Genomic DNA, 26024 nt, shown 5'->3' on the forward strand with positions numbered 1-26024 from the left:
ATTAGGTCATTTTGACCCAAAGACAGTACCAGGGTTAAGACTTTCCTGACAGATCATCCACCACACTGAGGGTTGGACGTAGAGAGATGGTGATGGACTTCAGGAGGCAAAGAGGAGACACTGCTGCACTACAGATCAGCGGAGATGTGAGTTGCCCCTCGCCTAACACAGAGCACCAAGATGTCAGCAGTGGTTAAAGAGGCTCAATGGAGACTTCATTTCATTGGGTTGCTGCGGAAAAGAAATCTCCTGAATATCAAACTGCTGATGACTTTGAACAAGTCCATGATAGAAAGTGTGGTGGTGTAATGCATCGTGGTTTGGTTTACCGGCACAGCCACAGACTTTCATATTCCCACAGTAGTGATAACTAAATTAAAAGGTCTGGAGTCTGTGCTCACCAACCTGTGGGTGAAAAATGTCTCCTACTCCCGGAACCAGCTTTTCACAAAATTAGTCCAGTGATTCCTGACACTGTCATCTCAGAAAAAGTTCCTCCTATCCAGGAAGAAAAATCTATGGCCGGAGAAACATGCTCCTTCAGTGTATTCAGGTAGACGGGTGACCTCATGATGTTACTGAACCTTGACCTGACCAACTGAACCAACCCCAGATCATGATACGCCCACCATTCACTGGGCATGACAGGAGCATCATTCCATCCAGGGTTCTTCGTACACCTATGTTCTGATTCATCACTGATATCTTTACAGGACAAAACTTCAAGATTTTGAGGTGGATTTGAAGGCTAAGGGCCAATCCCAATACACCCCCACTAGCCCTCCCTCACTACCACTACCCCTAAAATTCAAGCCACAGATTTTAGGGCACTTGAAATCTTCCCAGGGCCCAGTCCCAATACTCCCACTACCCCTACTTTTCAACACTACCCCTAAATTTTGCTTGCTACGTCACTGCGTGGTTTACGTTCGGGTACGTAAGCGACTGCGTAGTTACGTTTGCACATACGTCACACCATATCAGGAAGCCCAGAGATAAAAGCTGTTTTAATTTCCGCTGTAGCGCTGCTAATATGCCACTTCATTGAGTTTTAATATTTTTCAGGCGTAAAAGTAACCGTTAAGATCCTCAACCTGGGCTCAGTTTATCCAAATAACGCCTGTTAAGAAATTTGATCCGATGTTTTGGGAGAAGAGCCGCCGGCCCGGAGCAGCAGCAGCAGCAGCAGCAGCTCACGGCCGGGTCAACCTGCGCCGTCGTCCCGGGGGAGAAACCTGCAACTCTGTGGAGAATTACCGCTGGCTGAAATAAATCATTTAGGAAGATAAATGTTGGTTTAATAGATGAAATCTAACAGTTGTAGCTACGCCTGTTAAGAAATTTGCTCCGAAAATTTCAATATGAGTACAGCCAGCTGCCGGCTCGGGAGCTGATTTATGGTTTCGCGTTAAATCGACGCATAGTTTACGGCGTAGGGTACCGCGTACGGGGTGCGTCGACGCGTAACCGCCGCCGTAGGCTCTGCGTTGGTGTAACGCGGAACCATAAATCAACCTTTATTCTGGCGAGGTTTGAAAAAGACTTCGCAACAACGGGCAAGCGAGTGATTATGTACATTCACTGAGTGAATATTATGAAAGTAAAATATATATTTCTCGCTAGAAATGTCCACCATGTTTTTTTTTTGATTCAGTCCGCAAATGACGACGTAAAGCATTCTGGGAATTTTTCTGGCCCTAGGTCACAAAGTCAGCATCTGAAAACCCTCGCTCTGTAGGGCTAGATTGATGCTCCCTAACCCTCGTTCAAGCCACTACCACTAGGTGAAAAGAGGAATTGGGACACCACTACCCTCACGGGAACGCGCAAAATTTAGGGGTAGGGCTTAAAAGTAGGGGTAGTGGGGGAATGGGACTGGGCCCAAATTACAAAAGTAACGGAATTACCGAAAGGGTTTATTTGCACGTCTGTGTGTGTATTCATGGTTGTGTACTTCCAGGAGATGCTGAAGCTTTCCATCATCGACATGATCTTCACAGTGGCCAGCATCCTGCTCATCGACTTCATCAGGGGGCTGGTGGTTCGGTACCTGAGCGACTGCTGCTGCTGGGATTTAGAGAGTAAATTTGTAAGTCCTTCACAAGTGTTTGAGAAGTTCCTCCTTTGTTTCTGCTACTAAAAGCAGTGGAGAAGGGTGGGGGTTCATGGCCTAGACTGAAATCTGTAAATCTGAAACTGCTCCTTCCACAGTACACAGAGAAAAGTCCTCACTCCTGCTGCATTGGCAGTAAATAGAAGTAGAATATTTGACCAATGCGTCACCAACATCATGTTCAAATGCTCGTAACACCAAGTAAAGAAACCTAATTAACCCATAAATGATACCTAGAATCATGACGAAAGAAAAGCGGTTTCTGCTGCTGAGACACCCCTGTCTACTGTCCTTGGAAACCAGAACTAAAGCAGCCAATTAACATAGCAAGTTCACCAAAGCCAGCTAACTTTAGCTAACTTTAACCTGATTAACATTACAATTTCACCATAGCCAGCTAACTTTAGCTAACTTTAACTTCATAAACATTACAATCTCACCAAAGCCAGCTAACGTTAACTTGATTAACATTACAAGTTCACCAAAGCCAGCTAACCTTAACTACTGGAGCCAGAGGACTTTATTTAACACATTTTAAAATTAAACAGGTCTAGCAGAACTGGAACCAGGACTAGCAGAACTGGAACCAGGACTAGCAGAACTGGAACCAGGACTAGTAAAACTGGAAAGAGGACTAGTAGACCTGAAACCAGGACTAGTAGAACTGGAACCAGGACTAGTAGAACTGGAACCAGGACTAGTGGAACTGGAACCAGGACTAGTAAAACTGGAACCAGGACTAGTAGAACTGAAACCAGGACTAGTAGAACTGGAACCAGGACTAGTAAAACTGGAACCAGGACTAGTAGACCTGAAACCAGGACTAGTAGACCTGAAACCAGGACTAGTAGAACTGGAACCAGGACTAGTAAAACTGGAACCAGGACTAGTAGAACTGGAACCAGGACTAGTAGAACTGAAACCAGGACTAGTAGAACTGGAACCAGGACTAGTAGAACTGGAACCAGGACTAGTAGAACTGGAACCAGGACTAGTAGAACTGGAACCTGGACTAGTAGAACTGGAACCAGGACTAGTAGAACTGGAACCAGGACTAGTAGAACTGGAACCTGGACTAGTAGAACTGGAACCAGGACTAGTAGAACTGGAACCAGGACTAGTAGAACTGGAACCAGGACTAGTAGAACTGGAACCTGGACTAGTAGAACTGGAACCAGGACTAGTAGAACTGGAACCAGGTCTAGTAGAACTGGAACCAGGACTAGTAGAACTGGAACCAGGACTAGTAGAACTGGAACCTGGACTAGTAGAACTGGAACCAGGACTAGTAGAACTGGAACCAGGACTAGTAGAACTGGAACCAGGACTAGTAGAACTGGAACCTGGACTAGTAGAACTGGAACCAGGACTAGTAGAACTGGAACCAGGACTAGCAGAACTGGAACCAGGACTAGTAGAACTGGAACCAGGACTAGTAGAACTGGAACCAGGACTAGTAGAACTGGAACCAGGTCTAGTAGAACTGGAACCAGGTCTAGTAGAACTGGAACCAGGTCTAGTAGAACTGGAACCAGGTCTAGTAGAACTGGAACCAGGACTAGTAGAACTGGAACCAGGTCTAGTAGAACTGGAATGACGACTAGTGCATCTGGAATCGTTGAACTGAAACTGGACAGAACTGGAACCATGTGTAGCAGAGTAGTTACGAAAAAGTATCTACTCGGCACGTTAGAGCCCTAGTGGAAAAGCGCAAAACCGAGGCGAGTCGAGTCGGGCTGAGTAGGTACTAGTGGAAAAGCACCATAACTGTTGGCTGGCATTGGGTGTTCCAGTCTCCTATCATTTCTATTGTAGAGTTTTTAGGTCATGTCACCCACTGGACCCTGAAGAGGCGGTTTTGGAGTTGTTTTTTGTACCTACTGTATGGAGTGCAGTCATGATCCTCCGAAAGCCAACGGGGACATGGCCACCGTTTGTAAAGATATGACATTAAACATGCTGACTCACGGAGAAATCAAAAATGGCAGTCGTGTTTAGTCAACGCTGGTTAATACAAATGGTTGATTTAAGCACAGTAGCATGACGATTACAGATGAGGAAGTGGCTTGCGTTGGCTGAGCTGACTGTCTATTAATCATATTAGAAAATAAATGTATTGCCTTATTTAAACTCTCCTGGCATGATACATAAAAGGCACCGCTCAGAGTTGTCATGGATGTGAAATCAAAACGTTTTTTGAACCAGACTCTAAATATGTTTATTTCTGCTCTAAAGTTGGACATTTCAACCCGGAGGTCAGTGGACACGCTCTTTGGAGCCTCAAATGGCCATTTGAGGAATTGCAATTGAAATGAAATGCAACTAATCTTAGCTCCACATGAGCCTCAATGCAGTAGTTACATGGTTGGAGCTTAGTAGAGACTCAGGTCTGGATCCAGACCCTAGTGGTCAATAGTGGAACTGCAGCTTTTCTTATTTCCATGTTATCGTTGATCTGGATGATAAAATGTTGCTGTTTGGTCTGTAATAGAGACTATCTTAACGAATTTAAAACTTGTTTTGTGTCTTTTCTCAGCCTGAATACGGAGAATTTAAAATAGCAGAGAATGTCCTGCATTTGATCTACAACCAGGGAATGATCTGGTGAGTATTAGGAACTCAGACCTGAACTGGAGCTAAGAAGTATTGCTACTACCGGAGATCATACAAGCCATTTTTAATCACATAAAACCTGATACAACACACACACACACACACACACACACACACACACACACACACACACACACACACACACACACACACACACACACACACACACACACACACACACACACACACACAGCTGGGAATGACTGTAAAACTCTGCCATGAGAAGCACCAATTTTAGCATCATACAATATACCCAGATTTGTTGTCACTGTCACAGTTGGTGTTTGAGGACCCAAATGCAGGAGAGCAGGAGGCAGGAGTTGGCAAAAACAGGGTTTATTTAACAAAAACGGAACCAAAAACGCTGCAGAGCAGGATCAAAAGTAGAACAAAAAACAGGAATCCAAAAAGTAGGCAAGGAGACATGGAGGGAGCAAACAGTACGGACCGACAGGGAGGAGGGAAAGACAAGACCAGATATACACAGGGGGTAATGAGACACAGGTGCAGACAATCAGGGCAGATGGAAAACAGGAGGGACTGAACTGCAAACACAAACTGGGGGAAATGTCAAACCCTGACAGTCACTGTTCGCGATGTCAGAGGAGATGGAAAAAGTGTTGTGGCACAAGCACAAGCACAAGTCTGCGCATAAACATTAACCACACCCACCTCACATATTCGACCAATCACACTCCAGTTGTGCCCAGAGGATGTGTGGAGAACATTGTCCTATGGTAACAGGGTTTAGCATGACCGGGTTGATGGTTGATGGTCTGGGGGGGGGCAGATCCATTCAGACCACTTTTTCAGATTCAGACCACTTTATTAATCCCTTTGGGAGGTTTCCCTCGGGGAAATTGACAGTGGAGGGACACACACATCTCAGATCACAGACTGGACAACCACACCATGACTACGTTTACATGCAGTCAAAATTGGGGTTATTGCCAGGGCTGCACATAACTATTTTGGCCTGGTGCTCAGAGGAGCCCCTGGATATGTGACTTGGGCCTCCAAAACGCGGTGACCCGTCTCGCCGGATCGATAAAAGAGGGATGCAGGAATAAGTTATAGGCGAAACGATATTTATTCACTTATAAAGATGAATTAACAAATTATGGTGTGTGTTAATCCGTAGAGTCAGTATAAAAGTTACAGTTTTTATCGGCCAGATTGGGATGCTCATGGCATATTTTGCACCTAGGGTTGCCAACTTTCAGAAATAGAAATAAAGGACGCCCTGATTTCAGCAGTGCAGGAGCCAAAAAAAAGCCCCAAAACTTCTAAACTGCATAAAAATGTGTTTATTTTATATGAAAAAACGTGTTCTTTAATAGCATTGAACTTGCATGACTGTACAGACAGCCAACCATATAGCAGCTGAAATAGCCTCCTATGCTATGTATGTCCACATCAGCCAAGGTGTAGAATATTGCTTTAGGTGAAGAATATGGTGTAAAAGTTAACTTATTTCAATAATTCAGCTAGAATATGGTGTAAAAGTTAATTTATTTCAATAATTCAACTAGAATGTGGTGTAAAAGTTAATTTATTTCAATAATTCAGCTAGAATATGGTGTAAAAGTTAATCTATTTCAATAATTCAACTAGAATGTGGTGTAAAAGTTCATTTATTTCAATAATCAACTAGAATATGGTGTAAAAGTTAACTTATTTCAATAATTCAGCTAGAATATGGTGTAAAAGTTAATTTATTTCAATAATTCAACTAGAATGTGGTGTAAAAGTTAATTTATTTCAATAATCAACTAGAATATGGTGTAAAAGTTAATTTATTTCAATAATTCAACTTAAAAGGTGAAACTAATATATTACCTAGTCTTATTACATGCAAAGCAAGATATGTTGAACCTTTATTTGTTATAATTTTGATGATGGAATTGTTTATTGATTTCATAAATTAATTTATTTTTTATTTGGGGTTTTCATAAACTGTAGCCATAATCAGAGAGCAACGTCTTGCTGGTGCAGGCACGCTGCTGCTGCACGCAGTGACGGACACTGGCTGATTTATGGTTCCGCGTTGCACCAACGCAGAGCTTACGGGGTAAGATACGTGGGAGAGCGAACGTACGGTGCGCGCCGCCGCGTAACATCATGCAGCCACTTCTCGGCGAACACGTGTTTTCTGTTCGGGTAGTGGTTCAGTTTGGCATCTCTTTGTAGTTGGTGGTGGTGGAACGCCAAAATAATTACTTAATGGCGCTTGCTTCTTGGACATTTTGACGAGACATGTCGAGGTTTGTTGCTGATCCTTACCTCTTTTCCTCCCCATCCACCGCCGCAACGAGTATGGAGGGGGAGTAAGGACGCGCTGTGATTGGCCAGTACCAACTTTGAGTGGCAGTTCTGGGGAAAAGCTCTCCCAATAGATTTTTTAATATTAGTATTCTGGTCTGGCCACAACCAATAATATGAGCCCCAGCTGTTGGTACGCAAAAGCGCTTCGCAGCACAAGATTGACAGCGCACTGTGGATTTTGACGGCGCATGCGCTCTGGCGGCCCACTTATGTGCAGCCCTGGTTATTGCTAATATTCCGGTTACTGAAACATTGGGAATATTCCTTTTACATGGTAATTAATCATTCAGGATATCTGGATCAAACCAGCGACGCACGGAGAACATGATGACGCAATTCCTGTAATTTCTGCTTCTTCTTCCTGTATCCAAATTCAAAACAAATGCTGCTTCACGCAACTTTTCTCTCACCTTCTTGTAAATCTTCTATCCCGGTACTTTCTACCGTCTACAAATGCAGAAATGTTCATATCCTTCATTACATTTATGAAGTGATTAGTCTCCTCCTGGTCTTGGTTTCTCCGTGTTTAGAAGAACTTCCTGGACTCAAAAGACCAGGATTCCTTGTGAACAGAGCATGTGCAGAAAACAAATTCCTGTTCCGTTTGATGGGGATATTCCGTTTGGTGTTTACATGACCCAATATTCAGGTTTTAAAAGGAGTAACCCAGGGCTCATATTGGGGTTTTTAAAAACCGGAATATGAGCTAATTCTGGTTATTCAAAGGGGTTATTGGTGCATGGCCGTGCAAATTTGAGTTATTGGCAAAATCCGGGTTTTAAAAGGGTTATTGATGCATGGAAACACAGTCCATGAGTGTCATCATCACATATCAGGATTAGGTTCTTGGACCCCCCAGTCAGACCTGAGCTGGTGCAGCAGGTCCTGGGGGACGATGTGGAGCCTCGTGTGACGAGAGTCTGCAGGCTCTTCCCAGGGGAATTGATGCCATTGACTGGCTGATATGTTGTCCTGACCTGTCCCAATTTATATTGATTGATTGAAATTCTTTATTCAGTCACATCACTCTACAAACATTGAACACAAACATTATCGAAAAATAGTGAGTGAAAAGGCACAGGCAGAAGCATAGTGGTTATATTAATGCCTGTCCTACATACAAACTAACAAACAATAGCAAAACTAAACCAGAAAAACCAGAAAAGGAGGACCAATAAGGTTCACATATATAATAGTAAAGACATTTTATATATATAATAGTAAAGACATATATATATATATATATATATATATATATATATATATATATATATATATATATATATATATATATATATATATATATATATATAAATATCAAAGAACAGAAGCAAACAAAAACAAATAAATATTATATATTTAATATATATTAAATATAAGCATCATTCCATAATTCAACTCCCACAACAGATATACTTCTCCTTTTAGTCTCTTTCGTAGCTTTTTGTACAACAAATTTACAAACATCACGCAAATTATATTTTGACTCATGTATTGAGAAAAACCGTTGTACACAGACAGGGAGTAACTTTAATCTAACTTTATACATTATTTGCATTATTTTATAATAAACCAAATCATAAAATTTCATAACATGGGATATTATAAACAATGGTATGTTCATAATATCCCACCCTATTACTGTAATAATACGTTTGGCTCATTTTTGTAAGAGGACTATAGCATTTACTGTTGGCTTATACGTCAATATTTTGTTATTACTCAAGAAATATGATTTAATTTGATGTAAATCTTGAATTAAAGGATAAATTAATGAAATATGTGCCATAAAATAAACATGCACTCGCACATTCACACACATACAGATAACCCTGATATAACAAGAGGAAGCTAAAAAGAACAACATTTTTTAAATCATTACAAACTAAAATCTTGTGTGTGATGATCCCCAGGATGGTCCAGGTCCTCTGTGGTCCTTCTTCACAATCTACATTCAGCTCATCTCACAAATGTCACCTCACAGCCATAAATGATGAAGTTCTTAATGTGAGTTTGTGTGTGTGTGTGTGTGTGTGTGCGTGCGTGCGTGCGTGCGTGCGTGCGTGCGTGCGTGCGTGCGTGCGTGCGTGCGTGCGTGCGTGCGTGCGTGCGTGCGTGCGTGTGTGTGTGTGGCTCAGGATGGGAGCGTTTTTCTCTCCTTGTCTTCCTGCCTTTAATGTGCTGAAGCTGATTGGTCTGATGTACCTGAGGAGCTGGGCCGTCCTCACCTGTAACGTGCCCCATCAGCAGGTCTTCAGAGCATCCAGGTAAGACATATCTGTTGAAGAACAAAGATAGCTCAGTACTGGAGTTGTAAAAAAAAATCAGGGGGATGGTGGATTTGATCATATGGGGACAGATAATTTGTGCTGATTACAAATAATATAATATATTACAAATAATAGCAGTGACCAAAACAGCTGCAGAAATACTGCAGGAATGACATAGCAGCAGTTAAATGCAGCCTTCTGTAAGCTTTAAATATCCACTGGGCTTACATCAAATACATCAAAACACAACAATAAAAAACACTTTTCTGAACTTATCAATATGACTCTGTCCTTCACAGGATAAGTAACATGGATCACTGCAAAAACTCACAATCTTAACAAGAATATTTGTCTTATTTCTAGTTAAAATGTCTCATTTTAGTAAAAAAAATCTCATTACACTTAAAACAAGACTCATCACTGGAAAAAACAACAATTTTCACCTGTTTCAAGTAGATTTTCACTTGAAATAAGTAGAAAAATCTGCCGGTGGAACAAGATTTTTTGCTTGTAATAAGAAGATAAATCTTGTCCCACTGGCAGATTTTCCTACTTATTTCAAGTGAAAATGTACTTGAAACAGGTGAAAATTGTCAAATAAGTAATTTTTCTGGTGATGACTCTAAATGTTGAAATAGCAGTAAAACCACATTCATTGATGAAATGACATAAGGGATGGAAAGGGGGGATGGCAGTTTTACAGGGGGGATGATTTGGACCGTTTTTATTTCAGGGGGGATGATTTGGACCGTTTTTATTTCAGGGGGGATGATTTGGACCGTTTTTATTTCAGGGGGGATGATTTGGACCGTTTTTATTTCATTTTATTCCCCCCTCATCCCCCCTCAACTCCAGTACTGGCTATGCCATCCACACTTGCAGGTCAGGGATTGATGTCTTCACCAGGCTGATTATTATTTCCTGTTTTGTATGTTGTGTTTTGTTAAAGATAATTTAGGTGTCCAGATCAAGGTAATTTCATTCGTTTTTAGACCCTTTATTGCGGCTTTCCTGTCCTTTTAAGAGCCTTGAGAGTTAGTTGTTCTGTATATTTGCATGACACGCTGCTGCTGCCAGAGAGGCACGCTGAGTCCAACAGAAGTTTTATGGTGTTTAATAACAAAACTCAACCACTGCGATTCCGATTACAATCGCTTATTGGTTTTAAAACGTGTACACTGCCTGCAAACGTGTAATCAGAGTAATCAAACAGAACAAAGCAGTCAACGAAAATGACGGCTACCTAACTGGCCTCTCTCCACCCCAGTGCAGGTGATTGGGTACCTATATAACCTATGTCCCACATCACCGTGGCAACCAGATCAAACCAATACAAACCTGAATAATCAATGTATGGCTCCTACACCCTTGTTTTTACACCCATCTGAAACCAGGACAAGTGAGGCTGAAACCAATTACATTTTTTCAATTAAATTTTATTTATATAGCGTCTAATACAACAGATGTTGTCTCTAGACGCTTTCCAGAAATCCAGAACATGAACATAAACATAAACCCCCGAGCAATTATTACATAAACAATGGCCGGTAAAAACTCCCATAGTGGGAGAAAAACCTTAAGCCAAACAGTGGCAAGAAAAACTCCCCTTTAGGAGGGAAGAAACCTGAACCAGGACCTGGATCATAAGGGGGTAGAAACCTGGACCAGGACCTGGATCATAAGGGGGTACCCTCCTGCTGAAGGCCCGGGCTGTTACCCTGCCCCCCTCACTCCCACGCTGCAGGTTCCGGTGTCCGGCAAAGGATGCTGCAACATGGAAAAAAGAGAGAAAAGGGAGGAGAAGGGGGGGCCAGCACAAGAAACTACAGGAGCGACTCTGACACACTAAAGTTTACACTACCTTGAGATTTACCAACACCAGCTAGAGGTTTACTAAACACTAACTATAAGCTTTACTAAACAGAAAGGTTTTAAGTTTAGTTTTAAAGGTGGAGGTGGTGTCAGCCTCCTTAACCCAGATTGGAAGTTGGTTCCATAGTAATGGTGCCTGATAGCAGAACGCCCGCCCTCCAAATCTACATTTGGATACTCTAGGAACTACGAGTAAACCTGCACTCAGAGAACGGAGAGCTCTGCCAGGAACATAAGGCACTATTAGGTCTTGCAAATAGGCTATGACTAAACTAGGTGAAGCTGTGTTTCAGTTTTATGCTCTGAAAATCTGGACCAGTCTTCCAGAAGATGTGAGACAGGCCTCAACTCTGACAATGTTCAAATCCAGGCTGAAAACAGTTCTATTTAGCTGATATGACAACTGAAAGGTCTTTATCTGCACTCTTTGTTTTTTCATTAAATGAATGAACGAATTAACCAATTATTATTTCTATGTTTTATAGAATGGTTTTATTTGCCTCATGTGATTTTATGTAGCTGTAAAGCACCTTGTGTATGAATTGTGCTCTACAAATAAACGTGCCTTGCAATTTGCGGTTACAGGATCTAATTGCAAGCAATTGAGACAGCAAGAGTATAAATAAGAGTAACAGAGACTGAAAAAAACACTACCAGGACCTATCACAGATATGGTGACAAACAGTCCAGAAAGATTAACAGACGGACCAGCAGGGAAGAAGGGAAGAACAAGACAATAGACTGGGGCGGATGAGACGCAGGTGCAAACACTCAGGACACATGGGCACAAGGAAAATCAAACTCAACTAAACACCAGCACAGAATATCAGAATAAGGCCCTGTCCCAATACTACCACTACCCCTACTTTTCAGCCCTACCCCTAAATTTTGCGTGTTCCCGTGAGGGTAGTGGTGTCCCAATTCCTCTTTTCACCTAGGGGGAGTGAAGAAAACTAGTGTAGTGGATATGAATCTGTCCCTACGGATCGAGGGATTTCAGATCCTCACTAGTTTGAACTAGGGACAGAAAAATTTCCCAGAATGCCTTTCGTCATCATTTGCAGACTGAATAAAAAAAAAAAACATGTCGGACATTTCTTATTTTTTAGTGAATAAAATCAATATTTTGAGTTAGTTTCTGCATAAAAATGCGTTTTGATTACATTTCTAGCGAGAAATATATATTTTACTTTCATAATATTCACTCAGTGAATGTACATAATCACTCGTTTGCCCGTTGTTCGCGAAGATCACTCCAGAATAAAGGCTGATTTATGGTTCCGCGTTACACCAACACAGAGCCTACGCCGTAGGTTACGCGGCGACACGCGCCGTACGCCGTACCCTACACCGTAGACTCTGCGTCGATTTAACGCGGAACCATAAATCAGCTCCGGAGCCGGCAGGCAGAAATCTTGAAATTTTCGGAGCAAATTTCTTAACAGGCGTAGCTACAACTGTTAGATTTCATCTATTAAACCAACATTTATCTTCCTAAATGATTTATTTCAGCCAGCGGTAATTGTCCACAGAGCTGCAGGTTTCTCCCCGGGACGACGGTGCAGGTTGACCCGGTCGTGAGCTGCTGCTGCCCCGAGCCGGCGGCTCTTCTCATCTCCCAAAACATCGGGTCAAATTTCTTAACAGGCGTTATTTGGATAAACTGAGCCCAGGTTGGGGATCTTAACGGTTACTTTTACACCTGAAAAAATATTAAAACTTAATAAAGTGGCATATTAACAGCGCTACAGCTGAAATTAAAACAGCTTTTGGTCTCAGCTTCCTGATTTTAGGGGTGGTGCTGAAAGTAGGAGTAGAGGGAGAATTGGGACAGGCCTGGGAAGATTTCAAGTGTAAAATCTGTCCCTTCTTTTTTAGGGGTAGTGAAAGTGATTGGGCCTAAGTTAAACACTGCTGAAACTGCACAGATGTGGAAACAGGAGGCGAACACAGATCTCAGCGACTCCTCTATGCCACTTCTGTTCTTCTGTTGCAGGTCCAACAACTTTTATCTGGCAATGCTGCTCTTCATGCTCTTCCTGTGCATGCTGCCCACCATCTTCGCCATCGTCAGATACAAACCCTCCCAGCACTGTGGACCCTTCAGGTGAGCACACAAGCTCGGCTCACCTCTGACCCACGCCACAAACGGATAGATAGAGTTAACTAAAGCCTAGTTTACGCTTCTCCATCAGTGGCAGATCAAATTATTGACTGCTGAACAGTACAAAATAGTCTCATCTGCATAAAAGTGAAATTTGGCATCAGTTACATTCTGACACAAGACATTTATTTAAATGGTAAATAAAATGGGACCGAAGTTGGACCCCTGGGGGACACTATTTTGAGTCAACAAAAGTTTGGAGGATACACCATCAACCTGGACACTTTGTGTTCTGCCGCTCAAGTCATTTCCAAACCACATGACAGCTTTTGAAGACATTCCAATATCCTGCAGCCTCTGGCGCAAGACCAAGTGGTCAACTGTGTCAAAAGCTTGTGGCAAATCTCAAAACAATACAGAACACTGTTCTTTAGAATCAATAGCACTTATGAGATCATTCAAGTTCTTCATAGTGGCAATGACACTACTGTGCTTTTTTTCTGAAACCAGACTGCAATTAATTTAAAATGATATTTTTTGTTAGAAAATCTTTAAACAGGTCACCTATAAGCTCTTCAAAAACTTTGGCTGAAGCAGAGAGTTTAAATATCAGCTTATAATTCAGATAGTCAGATAAAAATCACATTACCGTTCCCGCTGTATGTTTAAACCATGGATGTAAACACTGTGGTTCAGTCAGAGCGCCCCCTGCAGGTTTGGAGCACTTCCGGTTGTAGTGACCGGTTATGAAGCGTTTTTCTTTTCAAGATGGTTTCTTGTTTTATATCGTTTTGTGCTTTGCATCGTTTCTCTATTTGCAGCGTTTGATGATGCTGCATTTATCTTTGTTTTTTGCAGCACGTTTTTTCATTTGCACCACGTTCCTCTTTTTGTACCTCGTTTTGAGTTTGTGAACTTGAATCGTTTCTGTACTTGAAGCCGTTTTCCTTAACTGAGACGCATTAGGCCGTTGCAGTGCGTTTGGCCCTTGTCGGCCACCGTAGGGAGTTGATGGAGATGAAGCCGGCTGATTAGGAACAACGGATGCTTTTAATCCAAATGCTGCATTGTAAATGAAAGAGAGGTTGTGTAAGGAGTTGGTCTGTATGATCCTAGAACCACTCTTGTAGAAAGGACAAAGTGCCAGACACAATGTAAAATACAGCAGACCAATCACAGCTCTTGAGGTCTGAGAGTCGATTCATTGTCAGAACATTTGGGAGGTGCACATCTAATGACACAGAACTCTGTGGAGAGCTTTCACAATGTCCAGCTTCACGATGCCATCGATTCGACAGAGAAGCATAAATCAAAGTTAACAGAACATCTAACACGCTTTTTTTTTAGTGGACAGGAGAAGATCTACGACATAATCTCCGAGACCGTAGAAAGTGACTTCCCGCTGTGGTTCAGCATGGTGATGAGTTACATCACCAGTCCAGTGGTGGTGCTGCCAGCGCTGCTGCTGCTGTTGTGAGGCTACGCACACACACACACACACACACACACACACACACACACACACACACACACACACACACACACACACACACACACACACACACACACACACACACGTTGTCATGTCGGATGTGTTCACTTCACTGAACTGTCTTCATGTGTTTCAGCATGCTCATCTACTACCTGCAGGCCATTGCCAGGTCGCTCAAATTCACCAACAACCAGCTGAGGATGCAGCTGCAGACGGTCAGTTTCAATCCAAGCACTCACATTTCTGGAAGAAAAAGTTAGGCCCAGTCCCAAACCCCCCCCTAGTCCTACTTTTCAGCCCTACCCCTAAATTCTGCACGTTCCTGTGAGGGTAGTGGTGTCCCAATTCCTCTTTTCATCTAGTGGTAGTGGCTTAAACAAGTATTAGGGAGCATCAATCTAGCCCTACAGAGCGAGGGTTTTCAGATGCTCACTAGCTGACCGAGGGCTAGAGAAATTTCCCATTTGCGGACTGATTAAAAAAAAAAAACATGGCGGACATTTCTTATTTTTATGTGAATAAAATCAATATTTTGAGTTAGTTTCTGCATAAAAGTGCGTTTTGATTACATTTCTAGCGAGAAATATATACAGTATTTTACTTTCATAATATTCACTCAGTGAATGTACATAATCACTCGTTGTCGCGAAGTCTTTTCAGATCTCGCCAGAATAAAGGCTGATTTATGGTTCCGCATTACACCAAAGCGTAGGTTACACGGCGACGCACGCACCCTACGGCGTAAGTTCTGCGTCGATTTAACGCGGAACCATAAATCAGCTCCCGAGCCGGCAGGCTGGTTTCATCCCGAAAACTTCGGCGCAAATTTCTTACCAGGCGTTATTTGGATAAACTGAGCCCAGGTCGCGGATCTTAACGGTTACTTTTACGCCTGAAAAAATATTAAAACTTAATAAAGTGGCATATTAACAGCGCTACAGCTGAAATTAAAACAGCTTTTATCTCTGGGCTTCCTGATATGGTGTGACGTTTGTGCAAACGTAACTACGCAGTCGCTTACGTACCCGAACGTAAACCATGCAGTGACATAGCAAGTGGTGTCCCAATCCCTAGGGAACATTACAAGGGCCCTACCTATTTTTAGGGCTGGTGGTAGAAAGTAGGGGGTGTATTGGGATTGGCTCCAAGTGAACCCACATACTAAGAACCAGTTGTCACTGAAAGTGGATCATTGAAGACAAACATTGAATATCAGATGATCTTCAGAAGGCTTGAGAGGTATATGAAGTTATCTCAGTGTGTTTAGACTTTCGTCAGTCCACAATTAGACACACTGTCTAGAAATGGACCAAGTTTAGCCAGGATGACTAAAAGTACAAGTTGAGTCTGGTGGAGGCAGCATCATGATCAGTGCTGGCGTCTCTCGTCTACGCAGCCAGTCGGTTCTGCCGCTGTGGAGCCTTTATTCCTTTCTGGCTCGCTCAGCTGTGTGGATAGTGTAGAAGTGGAATGCCTTAACACTTCATTCTGTGGCTGAACCACAATGGGAGGTAGAAAATAGAGTTGTTACAATACAAATTTTGGCTTTAAAATAAGGGTACTGGTACCTAAGACTTTTCTGGTGATGCAGCATGACAATGAGTCTAAACAGGGAAGTAAGCAGTTCTAGAAAGAGGAATGTCCTGGAAATCCTCCTGATTGTTGAGCAGCACTGATCCAGTGATACCCAAAGATCTTTTTGAAGTCAGTGACTGCGTTTCCATGCATCAATAACCCTATTAAAACCTGAATATTGGCAATAACCCGAATTTACACGGCCATGTAAACACCAATAACCCCTTTGAATAACCCGAATGCTCATATTCTGGTTTTAAAAACCCGAATATGAGCCCTGGGTTACTCCTTTTAAAACCTGAATATTGGGTCATGTAAACACCAAACGGAATATCCCCATCAAACGGAACAGGAATCTGTTTTCTGCACATGCTCTGTTCACAAGGAATCCTGGTCTTTTGAGTCCAGGAAGTTCTTCTAAACACGGAGAAACAAGACCAGGAGGAGACTAATCACTTCATAAATGTAATGAAGGACATGAACATTTCTGCATTTGTAGACGGTAGAAAGTACCGGGATAGCCAGATTTAAAAGAAGGTGAGCGAAAAGTTGTGTGAAGCAGCATTTGTTTTGGATTTGGATACAGGAAGAAGAAGAAGCAGAAATGACGGGAATTGCGTCATGACGCAAATGTTTCAGTAACCGGAATATTAGCAATAACCTGACTTTTGACTGCATGTAAACCTAGCCACGTACTTTCTCTTGCTGCTGTTCTGCGTGAAAACACCCAGAAGACAAATCCACTAACCAGAAGGATATGTTCATTTAAAAGTGGAACTTTTCTTTCATGTTTCCAGGAGCGTACTGAGGACAAGAAGAAGGTCTTCCAGCTGGCTGCAGGTACTTGTGGTGTTGTCTGCTCTGCTGAGTGTGGTCAGTCGTTATGAGTGCTGGAACATAACTCTGTTTCCAAACCTCCCGTAGCCAGACTCCAGGCTCCGGAGGCTGCAGCAGAAGAGCCGCCGGACCGGCCGCAGAGTGACGCCACCAGCCAGGAGGTGTCCGTCCACACCCCGTCCCCCAGACGCAACGGCAGCGTCACCAACTTCCAGTCCCCTGTTCACCATGGCAACAGCATCCGAACCATCACCCAGTCGGCGTCCAGGGCCGACCTGAATGCAGGAACTGGCTCCGTCAGGAGTCCAGCGGTCACAATACTGCCCAAACGCGGGTCGGAACATGCAACTAACAGGTCTGTGATGCTTCCAGAGTTTCAGGCAGTAGAATATGATAGATACAGTGAACTGCATCAACTAGGACCTTCCTATTGGACTGAGAAAGAATGGGGGTTAGGCAGTACTGGAGTTGAGGATGATGATGGGGGATGGCATCCCCCCCTGAAATAAAAACGGTCCAAATCATCCCCCCCTGAAATAAAAACGGTCCAAATCATCCCCCCTGAAATAAAAACGGTCCAAATCATCCCCCCCTGAAATAAAAACGGTCCAAATCATCCCCCCCTGAAATAAAAACGGTCCAAATCATCCCCCCTGAAATAAAAACGGTCCAAATCATCCCCCCTGTAAAACTGTCATCCCTCCTTTCCATCCCTTATGTCATTTCATCAATGAATGTGGTTTTACTGCTATTTCAACATTTAGAGTCATCACCAGAAAAATAACTTATTTGACCATTTTCACCTGTTTTAAGTAAATTATCACTTTAAATAAGTAGGAAAATCTGCCAGTGGGACAAGATTTATCTTCTTATTACAAGCAAAAAAATCTTCTTCCACTGGCAGATTTTTCTACTTATTTCAAGTGAAAATCTACTTGAAACAGGTGGAAATTGTTGTTTTTTTCCAGTGATGAGTCTTGTTTTAAGTGTAATGAGATTTTTTTTACTAAAATGAGACATTTTAACTAGAAATTAGACAAATATTCTTGTTAAGATTGTGAGTTTTTGCAGTGATCCATGTTACTTATCCTGTGAAGGACAGAGTCATATTGATAAGTTCAGAAAAGTGTTTTTTATTGTTGTGTTTTGATGTATTTGATGTAAGCCCAGTGGATATTTAAAGCTTACAGAAGGCTGCATTTAACTGCTGCTATGTCATTCCTGCAGTATTTCTGCAGGTGTTTTGGTCACTGCTATTATTTGTAATATATTATATTATTTGTAATCAGCACAAATTATCTGTCCCCATATGATCAAATACACCATCCCCCCTGATTGTTTTTTACAACTGGAATACTGGGTTTAGGCAACATGGATATCTAGGTCTCTCAGGTCTACAGCAGCACACCTAAAGGGCTGGTTCAGTCTCCCAACACACGTCTGATCATAAGTTTTGACAAAAGGAAAGTTTCAGGGCCAATTTAAGAGGTTGTTGTGGCACAAAGGGAGCGCTGGTTCAGTTATTAGAGAGTTACTAATAATTGTCTTAGGATAGTTATTAATAATTAATAAAGAAGACGATTAAACAAAAACAACTTTTCTCATTCAAATGAATCAGAATGTATGTAAAACCTAAAGTACACACAAACAACAGCTGCTCTAAACATTAAACACAAACCTCAGATCCTGTGTGTGTGTGTGTGTGTGTGTGTGTGTGTGTGTGTGTGTGTGTGTGTGTGTGTGTGTGTGTGTGTGTGTGTGTGTGTGTGTGTGTGTGTGTGTGTGTGTGTGTGTGTGTGTGTGTGAGGTCGGACGCATGCTTTTCAAAACTGTGGTGGAAGGTTTCTTAACTGAAAGTATTGAAGGCCTGATGGCCGGGTACTAACTTGGATTAGTAAGGAGGGGAGAAAAACTGGCGTGATCTCTCACCATCGGTTCCTTCTGCTGTTTCCCAGTCATGAGCCAGTAATAAGCAAACAAAACCACAGCAAACACACTCAATGCTAATCACTTTAAACTAACTCTAATTCTGGTCCCGGTCCACAGGTTGTTGATTTTACGCTCTGCCGGTGGTTCAGCTGTGAGCAGCTCCCTTGTCCTCTCTCTCTCTCTCACTAACTACGTTTACATGCAGTCAAAATTCAGGTTACGGTCAATATTCCGGTTACTGAAACATTGGCAATAATCTGTTTCCATGCGTGAGCAAACAGGGTTATCCCTGTTTACATGGTGATTAATCATTTGGGATATCTGGATCAAACCAGCGACGCGTGGAGAACGTGATGACGCAATTCCCCTCATTTCTGCTTCTTCTTCCTGTATCCAAATCCAAAACAACACCTGCCTTCTTTTGTGCTTTGGTGCTGGTTCTGACCCACCAGAACTTAACACTATTCCTCGTCGTCTTCTTCATTAACGGAAGGCGAGAACGTGAAGAAATGGCAAATGGAGCCGGAGTTGAGCCGTCCATATCCATGCCACCCGTTTCCACCAGAAAACCCTGGACACTTTGGATGAAGGTGCAGTCAGGACCGGTGGGAACGGGGAGTAATGATGGAGTTCACCCACGCCGACTGGTGGGAGAATTTCTGTACGTCTTCCTGGACTCAAAAGACCAAGATTCCTTGCAAAAAGAACATGCGCAGAAAACAAATTCATGTTCCTTTTGATGGGGATATCCCGTTAGGCTATACATGACCAAATATTCCAGTTACAAAAGGGTTATTGACTGCATGTAAACGTAGTCACTGTGTCTCTCAGAGACAGATGATCACCGTAGGCAGATGGAAGCAGCAGCGGGATGACTGGGGGTGGGGACTGCAGGCAGATGGAAGCAGCAGCGGGATGACCGGGGGTGGGGACAGCAGGCAGGTGGAAGCAGCAGCGGGATGACCGGGGGTGGGGACCGCAGGCAAGTGGAAGCAGCAACGGGATGACCGGGGGTGGGGACAGCAGGCAGGTGGAAGCAGTAGCGGGATGACCAGGGGGGGGGCTCAGGCAGGTCGAAGCAGCAACGGGATGACCGGGGGTGGGGACCGCAGGCAGGTGGAAGCAGCAATGGGATGACCAGGGGTAGGGACCGCAGGCCAGCACGCAGCTCCCGAAGCTCCGGCCCAATCAGCAAGTCCCAGGTTAGGTGCAGGGTCAGGGAAAGGTTGAGAAGGGGCAGGGCCAGGCCTTACAAAACGTAAGGACCGTGGACGTTTCCCTTGCGGTGAAGAAAGTCAGAGAGTTTCCCTCTGTTGCAGACCAACGTTCCTTGGTGAACAGCTGGATGGTTACGCTCAGCAGGTGGTCCTGGTGAATAGCGGCTCTTTTCCCCGCTCTCCTTGTCTCCGTAGCATTTGTAGCTCACAGAGAGCTCCATGGAAGAGCTTGGAAGCTTGGAAGAAAAAGAGAATGAGGTTCGGGAAGCCACTGTTATTTAACCACCGGCAGAGCGTTCTTCGCATCAGCAGGGGGGTGTGCTGTAAATCGGGGTCACTGACCAATGCACTGTCTACGCGTCACTTTCATACTACCCTCTTTTATTGCCCTGAAGGGGCCTGCTGAACCTGCTGAGCTTTTGAGTCATTCCTTAATTTCCTTTGTTTTAAGACCATGCCGTCCACGTTAATACAATGTGGTCTTAAAATCCAGGCTGCTCTGCAGCCTGAATTATGGTTCTGCGTCAAACCAACGCAGAGCACACGCCGTCACCGTGACGCCGTCACCGTGACGCCGTCACCGTGACGCCGTCACCGTGACGCCGTCACCGTGACGCCGTCGTGAACCTTCAGACTTCTCCGTCACTCCATTTCTCCGCGGTGCAGTACCCCCCGTGACCGATAATTCGCGATCTTTTCCTGAATGGTTTATCCGACTTTTTCCGGTCACAGTGAATCAAAGAGATAAGGACAACTATTGTGCAAAAAAAACAAATACAAAAAAATCACACATACACGAAGAAAAGAGCGCTGAAAGTTCACTACTGCTTCAAACCGGAAACCGGAAATGCGTTGCTTCCAAGCGAACCAATCACAGCCCTCTCGGTCTGTGTTTGGTCTGCGTCGCCTCGACGCGTAGTTACAATTTTCGGGAGGTGCACGTCAGTGACGGTGTCAGTGACGGCGTGTGGTACGCGTCGACGCGTACCACACGCAGTAGGCATAGTAGGCGTAGGCACGGCGTCGTTTTGACGCAGAACCATAACTCAAGCTGACGGCCTCAAAGTTGGAACTGAGGCCTCCCATGTTCACGTAGGACAGTGGCCCAACAAGGTAGAACCCAAGTTTAAACCCAAACATGGAGTTTCTTCCACGTTAGAGAGGGTTTCAACCATGCAAAACAAAATCTTTGAACTCCTTCCACCTTGATCTCAAATGTTAGGGTGGGGACACACCAACCCGATGTCTGACCGTCGGCAAAAAAGTAATCGGACTGAAAGTTGGCTCCCGTCTCCCCAAGTTCGTCAAAAGAATACTGTTCCCATTCTGCCCTTGCATGAGGCCTAATGCGTCCCCTTAACTTAACTGCAGGTGATGTCGGTAATCTGTGATGTCGCAGGGGTGCGGGAGGGTCTCACAGGCCTCCTAAGTGAACACCGCAGCCGTGCTGCGGCAAGTCAACCTAGATTGCATGCTGGGACGGAGTCGCCTGCAGACCTGTAGTCTGAGAGACAAGTAACATCACCCAGAAACAGTTAAATGCAGCATTTCAGGTCAGCTGGAGGCTGTTCAAACTCATTTTAGGACATCCTACTAGCCAAGAAGTGTTGCAGTCAAATCTAGAAGTAATAAAGAGTCAAAATTGTCCATTGTCAAAGAGGTCAAATCAAATTCCAAGATTCCTCACAGTAGTATTAAATGTTAAACTACCACCACCAGAGTTACTGAATCAGTTCACAGTCTGTTTCTGTAGAACATGGGTTCATGTCAGTCAGACAAACATGTCTGTAGTTCAGTTGGTTCAGGTCTCATCTGTCTTCATGGATTCGTATAATTGAGTATCATCTGCATGGAAAGGTTGTCTGTTAAAGGAGCATGAGGCTCCTTTTAAGAAATGAGACTCATTAGCGCCACCCTTCACCACGACAGCCGTCGGGGGTACTGCAGCCAACAGTGAAGCCGGCACAGGAGAACGGGGAGAACGTGCATGCAGCGTCATGTGACGTCACATCCGCAGGACAGCACGGGAAATTCCGGTCACAATTGCAGCACATTTTGCAGCACACAGCCTGTTCAAGGCAACGGAGAGATACGCTAGAGGGCTCATTCTTTTTGGTTTGGAACGCTTCATCTGACATTATTACTAGAAAACTTAAAACATATACGATACGATATTTTCATAAATCCTGCCTCAATCCTGCCTCATGCTCCTTTAAAAGAGGCTAATGGAAGCAGAGAGGAAATGAGGGAAAACTGTTGGTCAAAGTCCAGAACATGTGGAACACCAGGACCAGGGGCCTTACATGTATGTACAAATGTTCCTGTGGACAAAAATGTGCATATGCCATTTTCCACACTCACGGTCCGATGTTCCAAAAGTGAAATGAAAATGAAAACCTGCAGTCTAGGGATTTCCAGGTTGGTACGAGTATGTTTCTAAGGTTTTGTCTGTTGGCAACACTCAGGAATGATACAGTGAAATCCAAAACATGAAGAAATGTGACATCAATAATATGTATACCACAATACATGAAGAGTAGCAGTTCCCAGATCACCAAATAAGGTACACATGAGTTGAATTGTAACTATTTCACAATGAACCTCATGGTCTGAATATATAAAGGTAGGCGCAAAACGATGTACCCGCAAAACCCAATGTCAGCCTTGGCTCTGTTAGAGGACACTGCTGATGGCAGGATCAGGAGGAAGTGAGTCTTGAGGGACCACAATGATCTGCTGGTCCAGGATGAAGATCGGCTGATTTAGGTTACGGAGAGCCTTCCTCTTGGAACTCTGTGCTGAGTAGGGTCCAACTTTAGAGAGATTTATGGGGAGGAGCCACACACTACCTATTCGTCTACAAGTGGTGACCACACATGGTTTCCTGGCAACCAGGTCCTTCTGAAGGGAGTTAGCAGACCGGTCTGGTGGGTATGAAGCTCCAAGCTGGTAGGGTGCAAGATGGATGGCTCCTTGGTAACTTTGTTTAAAATGGAGACTATCAAGCCACTTTACAGTTCATTAATGTGTTTATTCAACCCTATTAGATGTCAGCAGCTATCCACTGAAAAAGGTGGTTGTTGACCCCCCTCACCAACCCCCAGACTTCATGCAAGCGCAGCTAGAACCATACTCATTCCAGCACAAGAGCAGTTGTAGACTGAGCGATTGGGCAGTTAAAATGTTGGTGGTGCTGTCAACACTGAGTTTGTTTGTTTTTGTTCATTGGCAAGATTTCTACGCAAGAGTTTAAGATGAAATCAAGCAGCTTTTGAACAAGAGGCTCCTGGTCTGGTGGATGAAGAAGACCTCTTATTCACATTTACAAATCTGAATGGCTGACATTCTGGAAACTTCATAGACTGCTTTATAACGGCTTGAGAAGGGATTGCCCATTTGAAACCAACTGGTGAATGTAAAATGAGTAAATACAGGTATTGGCTCATATCTGGGGAGCTGCAGGGGATCCGATTCCATGTGTATCGTTAGATCTAGCTCTAGATCTAGAGACATTATGACACTTTTCTGTCTGACTTGTAGAAAAAGATCAGTTTGTACCATCTACTCTTGAGGTGAATGTCATTAATGTGGTTTCTCTCAATGCTGTCTGAGTTTATATCCTTCTGTTCTTGGAAACTGAACATGTGAGTTGTGTTTTTGCATGAGTCTAATTTGCTGCACACTGCTTTGTTTGCATGTTTAACCTGCAGCTAACTAGGCCCCTGGTAACCAGGGCCACGAATCAGGATCATTTAAGCAATCTTTAAACCATTGAAGCATGATTTAATATACACAAGCTAAGCATAATCCCTGTACCGTTAATACATTTGGTTGAGCTGTTGGCTGTATTAGCAGACGACTGTGACTCGTCTGGGTTGGTCCAGAGGGGTCTCAGGAGAAGGACAGGCTTTTGCTGGTTGTGGTCTAGCTCAGGGGTCGGCAACCCAAAATGTTGAAAGAGCCATATTGGACCAAAAACACAAAAAACAAATATGTCTGGAGCCGCAAAAAATGAAAAGTCTTTTAGCCTATATGCCTTAGAATGAAAGCAAATGGCGAAAGTCGAAATGTTGAGAAAAAAGTCGAAATGTTGAGAAAAAAGTCGAAATGTCGAGAAAAGTCTAAATTTCGAGAAAAAAGTCGAAATGTTGAGAAAAAATTTGAAATGTCGAGAAAAAAGTTGAAATGTCAAAATTAATGTTGAAGTACGATCTTGAGAAAAAAGTCGAAATGTCGAGGAAAAAAAGAAGAAAAAAGAAGAAAACTTTATTAACAAAATAAAAACCAGCTTTGCTCCGTCTCGTCAAAGTCTCCATTATGCGAGTCAGCGTCGCTGCTGTTGTCTTGAACGTCTGTAACGTTTCCTGACGTTTTTAGCGCCGTTACTTCGGCGACACCAACTACATTACCCACAATCCCCCTGGCTACAGTAACAGAAATTACCGTAATGATCATATATAAGGTGCACTGCATTATAAGGCGCAGTGCCGGTTTTTGAGAAAATTAAAGGCTTTTAGGTGCGCCTTCTAGTGCGGAAAATACAGTACTTACTTACAGAAACTGATCGATATCGTTGTTTCTTCTCACGACAGGCCTCGACCGTTTCCCGGTGGCTGCGGCGGTGCCTGCAGGTCCAAGCCCTCCCGCCAGACGGTGTACTATTCTGACAGCATCCACTCTGACCCCTTGTACAGGAAGACCGTCCGCTCTCTCCATCCCGTGGAGTCCGCCGGGATCATTGCTGCTCAGAGCTACGGCGGGCGGCGCGGCCAGGCCACGCGCTACGTGATCGTCAACGAGCGCGAACCCCGCAGGAAGCTGCTGCGCTCCACCACGCGCATCCCGCGCCACTACGTGATGGAGGAGCCTGCGGAGATCCTGGAGCTGTACCCGCGCAACGTGAGGCGCTACGCCCCCCGCGCCGCCCACCTCCACCCGCATCCCCATCGCTCCCACACATCCCAGCACCTCCTCCCCACCGCCGACGACGACGGACCGAGAACGGAGAGCAGGAGGACGTCGGTGGGGAAAAGCCATCGGCCCCGCTCGCTCTCCGACCTCCAGCAGCAAACGCACTTCTACATCGGAGACCACGTTGATCCCACCGTCCACGGAAGACGTGAAGATGAAGAGGACAAGGGGAAGAGAGGGGTCGACTGGAGAGATCCGGATGCACCTTGTCCGTCGCAGGATGCCGTGAGAGCTGCCGAGCCTCTGGTTGTGCGAACGCGCCATTGCGTCCATTCCCCGGGCAGACCAGGTTTGTCCCAGTCCAGAACCAGACAAGCCGAGTCCTACGTGAAGCGCAAGTCCAGACCCAAGCTGGAGAAACCTCTGACGGAGTCGGACTCTGCGTCCGTGGCCTCCAGCAGCGACCAGCAGAACAGCAGCACCGACCAGTACATCCAGGTGATCCACAACAAGGAGCGCCACCTCAAGTCCGAAGGGCCCAGGCAGGACCGGCCGGCCAAGACCAAGTCCAGGACCAATTTCGAGTCCAGCGATCTCGTCTGCTCTAACGTCTGACCTTTTTGCTCAAACAATGGGTTCTGGTATTAGTCCTGGTGCAGCACTCCTTTGTATTCAAAGCACAAAGAGAATGATCGTAGATAGATTAAGGCAGTGGTTCCCAACCTTTTTTCCTTGTTCCCCTCTACTTGTGTCTAAGACCAGCCGG

The 26024-nt window shown here is 44.2% G+C and overlaps 1 protein-coding gene across 1 annotated transcript in view; it reads left to right on the forward strand.

Annotated features, from left to right (window-relative positions):
- LOC133419183 (transmembrane channel-like protein 3) overlaps positions 1-26024 on the forward strand; it is a 60625-nt gene extending 34601 nt beyond the window's left edge. The window contains exons 14-23 of the mRNA XM_061708217.1: positions 1961-2089; positions 4650-4717; positions 9190-9318; positions 13190-13300; positions 14645-14770; positions 14926-15004; positions 17162-17204; positions 17289-17556; positions 20490-20492; positions 24940-26024. Of these exons, the coding sequence (XP_061564201.1) occupies positions 1961-2089; positions 4650-4717; positions 9190-9318; positions 13190-13300; positions 14645-14770; positions 14926-15004; positions 17162-17204; positions 17289-17556; positions 20490-20492; positions 24940-25873 (1890 nt within the window). The 3' untranslated portion in view covers positions 25874-26024. The remainder of the gene's footprint in view (positions 1-1960; positions 2090-4649; positions 4718-9189; positions 9319-13189; positions 13301-14644; positions 14771-14925; positions 15005-17161; positions 17205-17288; positions 17557-20489; positions 20493-24939) is intronic.

This window comes from Cololabis saira, chromosome 2 (genome assembly GCF_033807715.1).
Source record: "Cololabis saira isolate AMF1-May2022 chromosome 2, fColSai1.1, whole genome shotgun sequence".
Taxonomy (NCBI): Eukaryota; Metazoa; Chordata; class Actinopteri; order Beloniformes; family Belonidae; genus Cololabis; species Cololabis saira.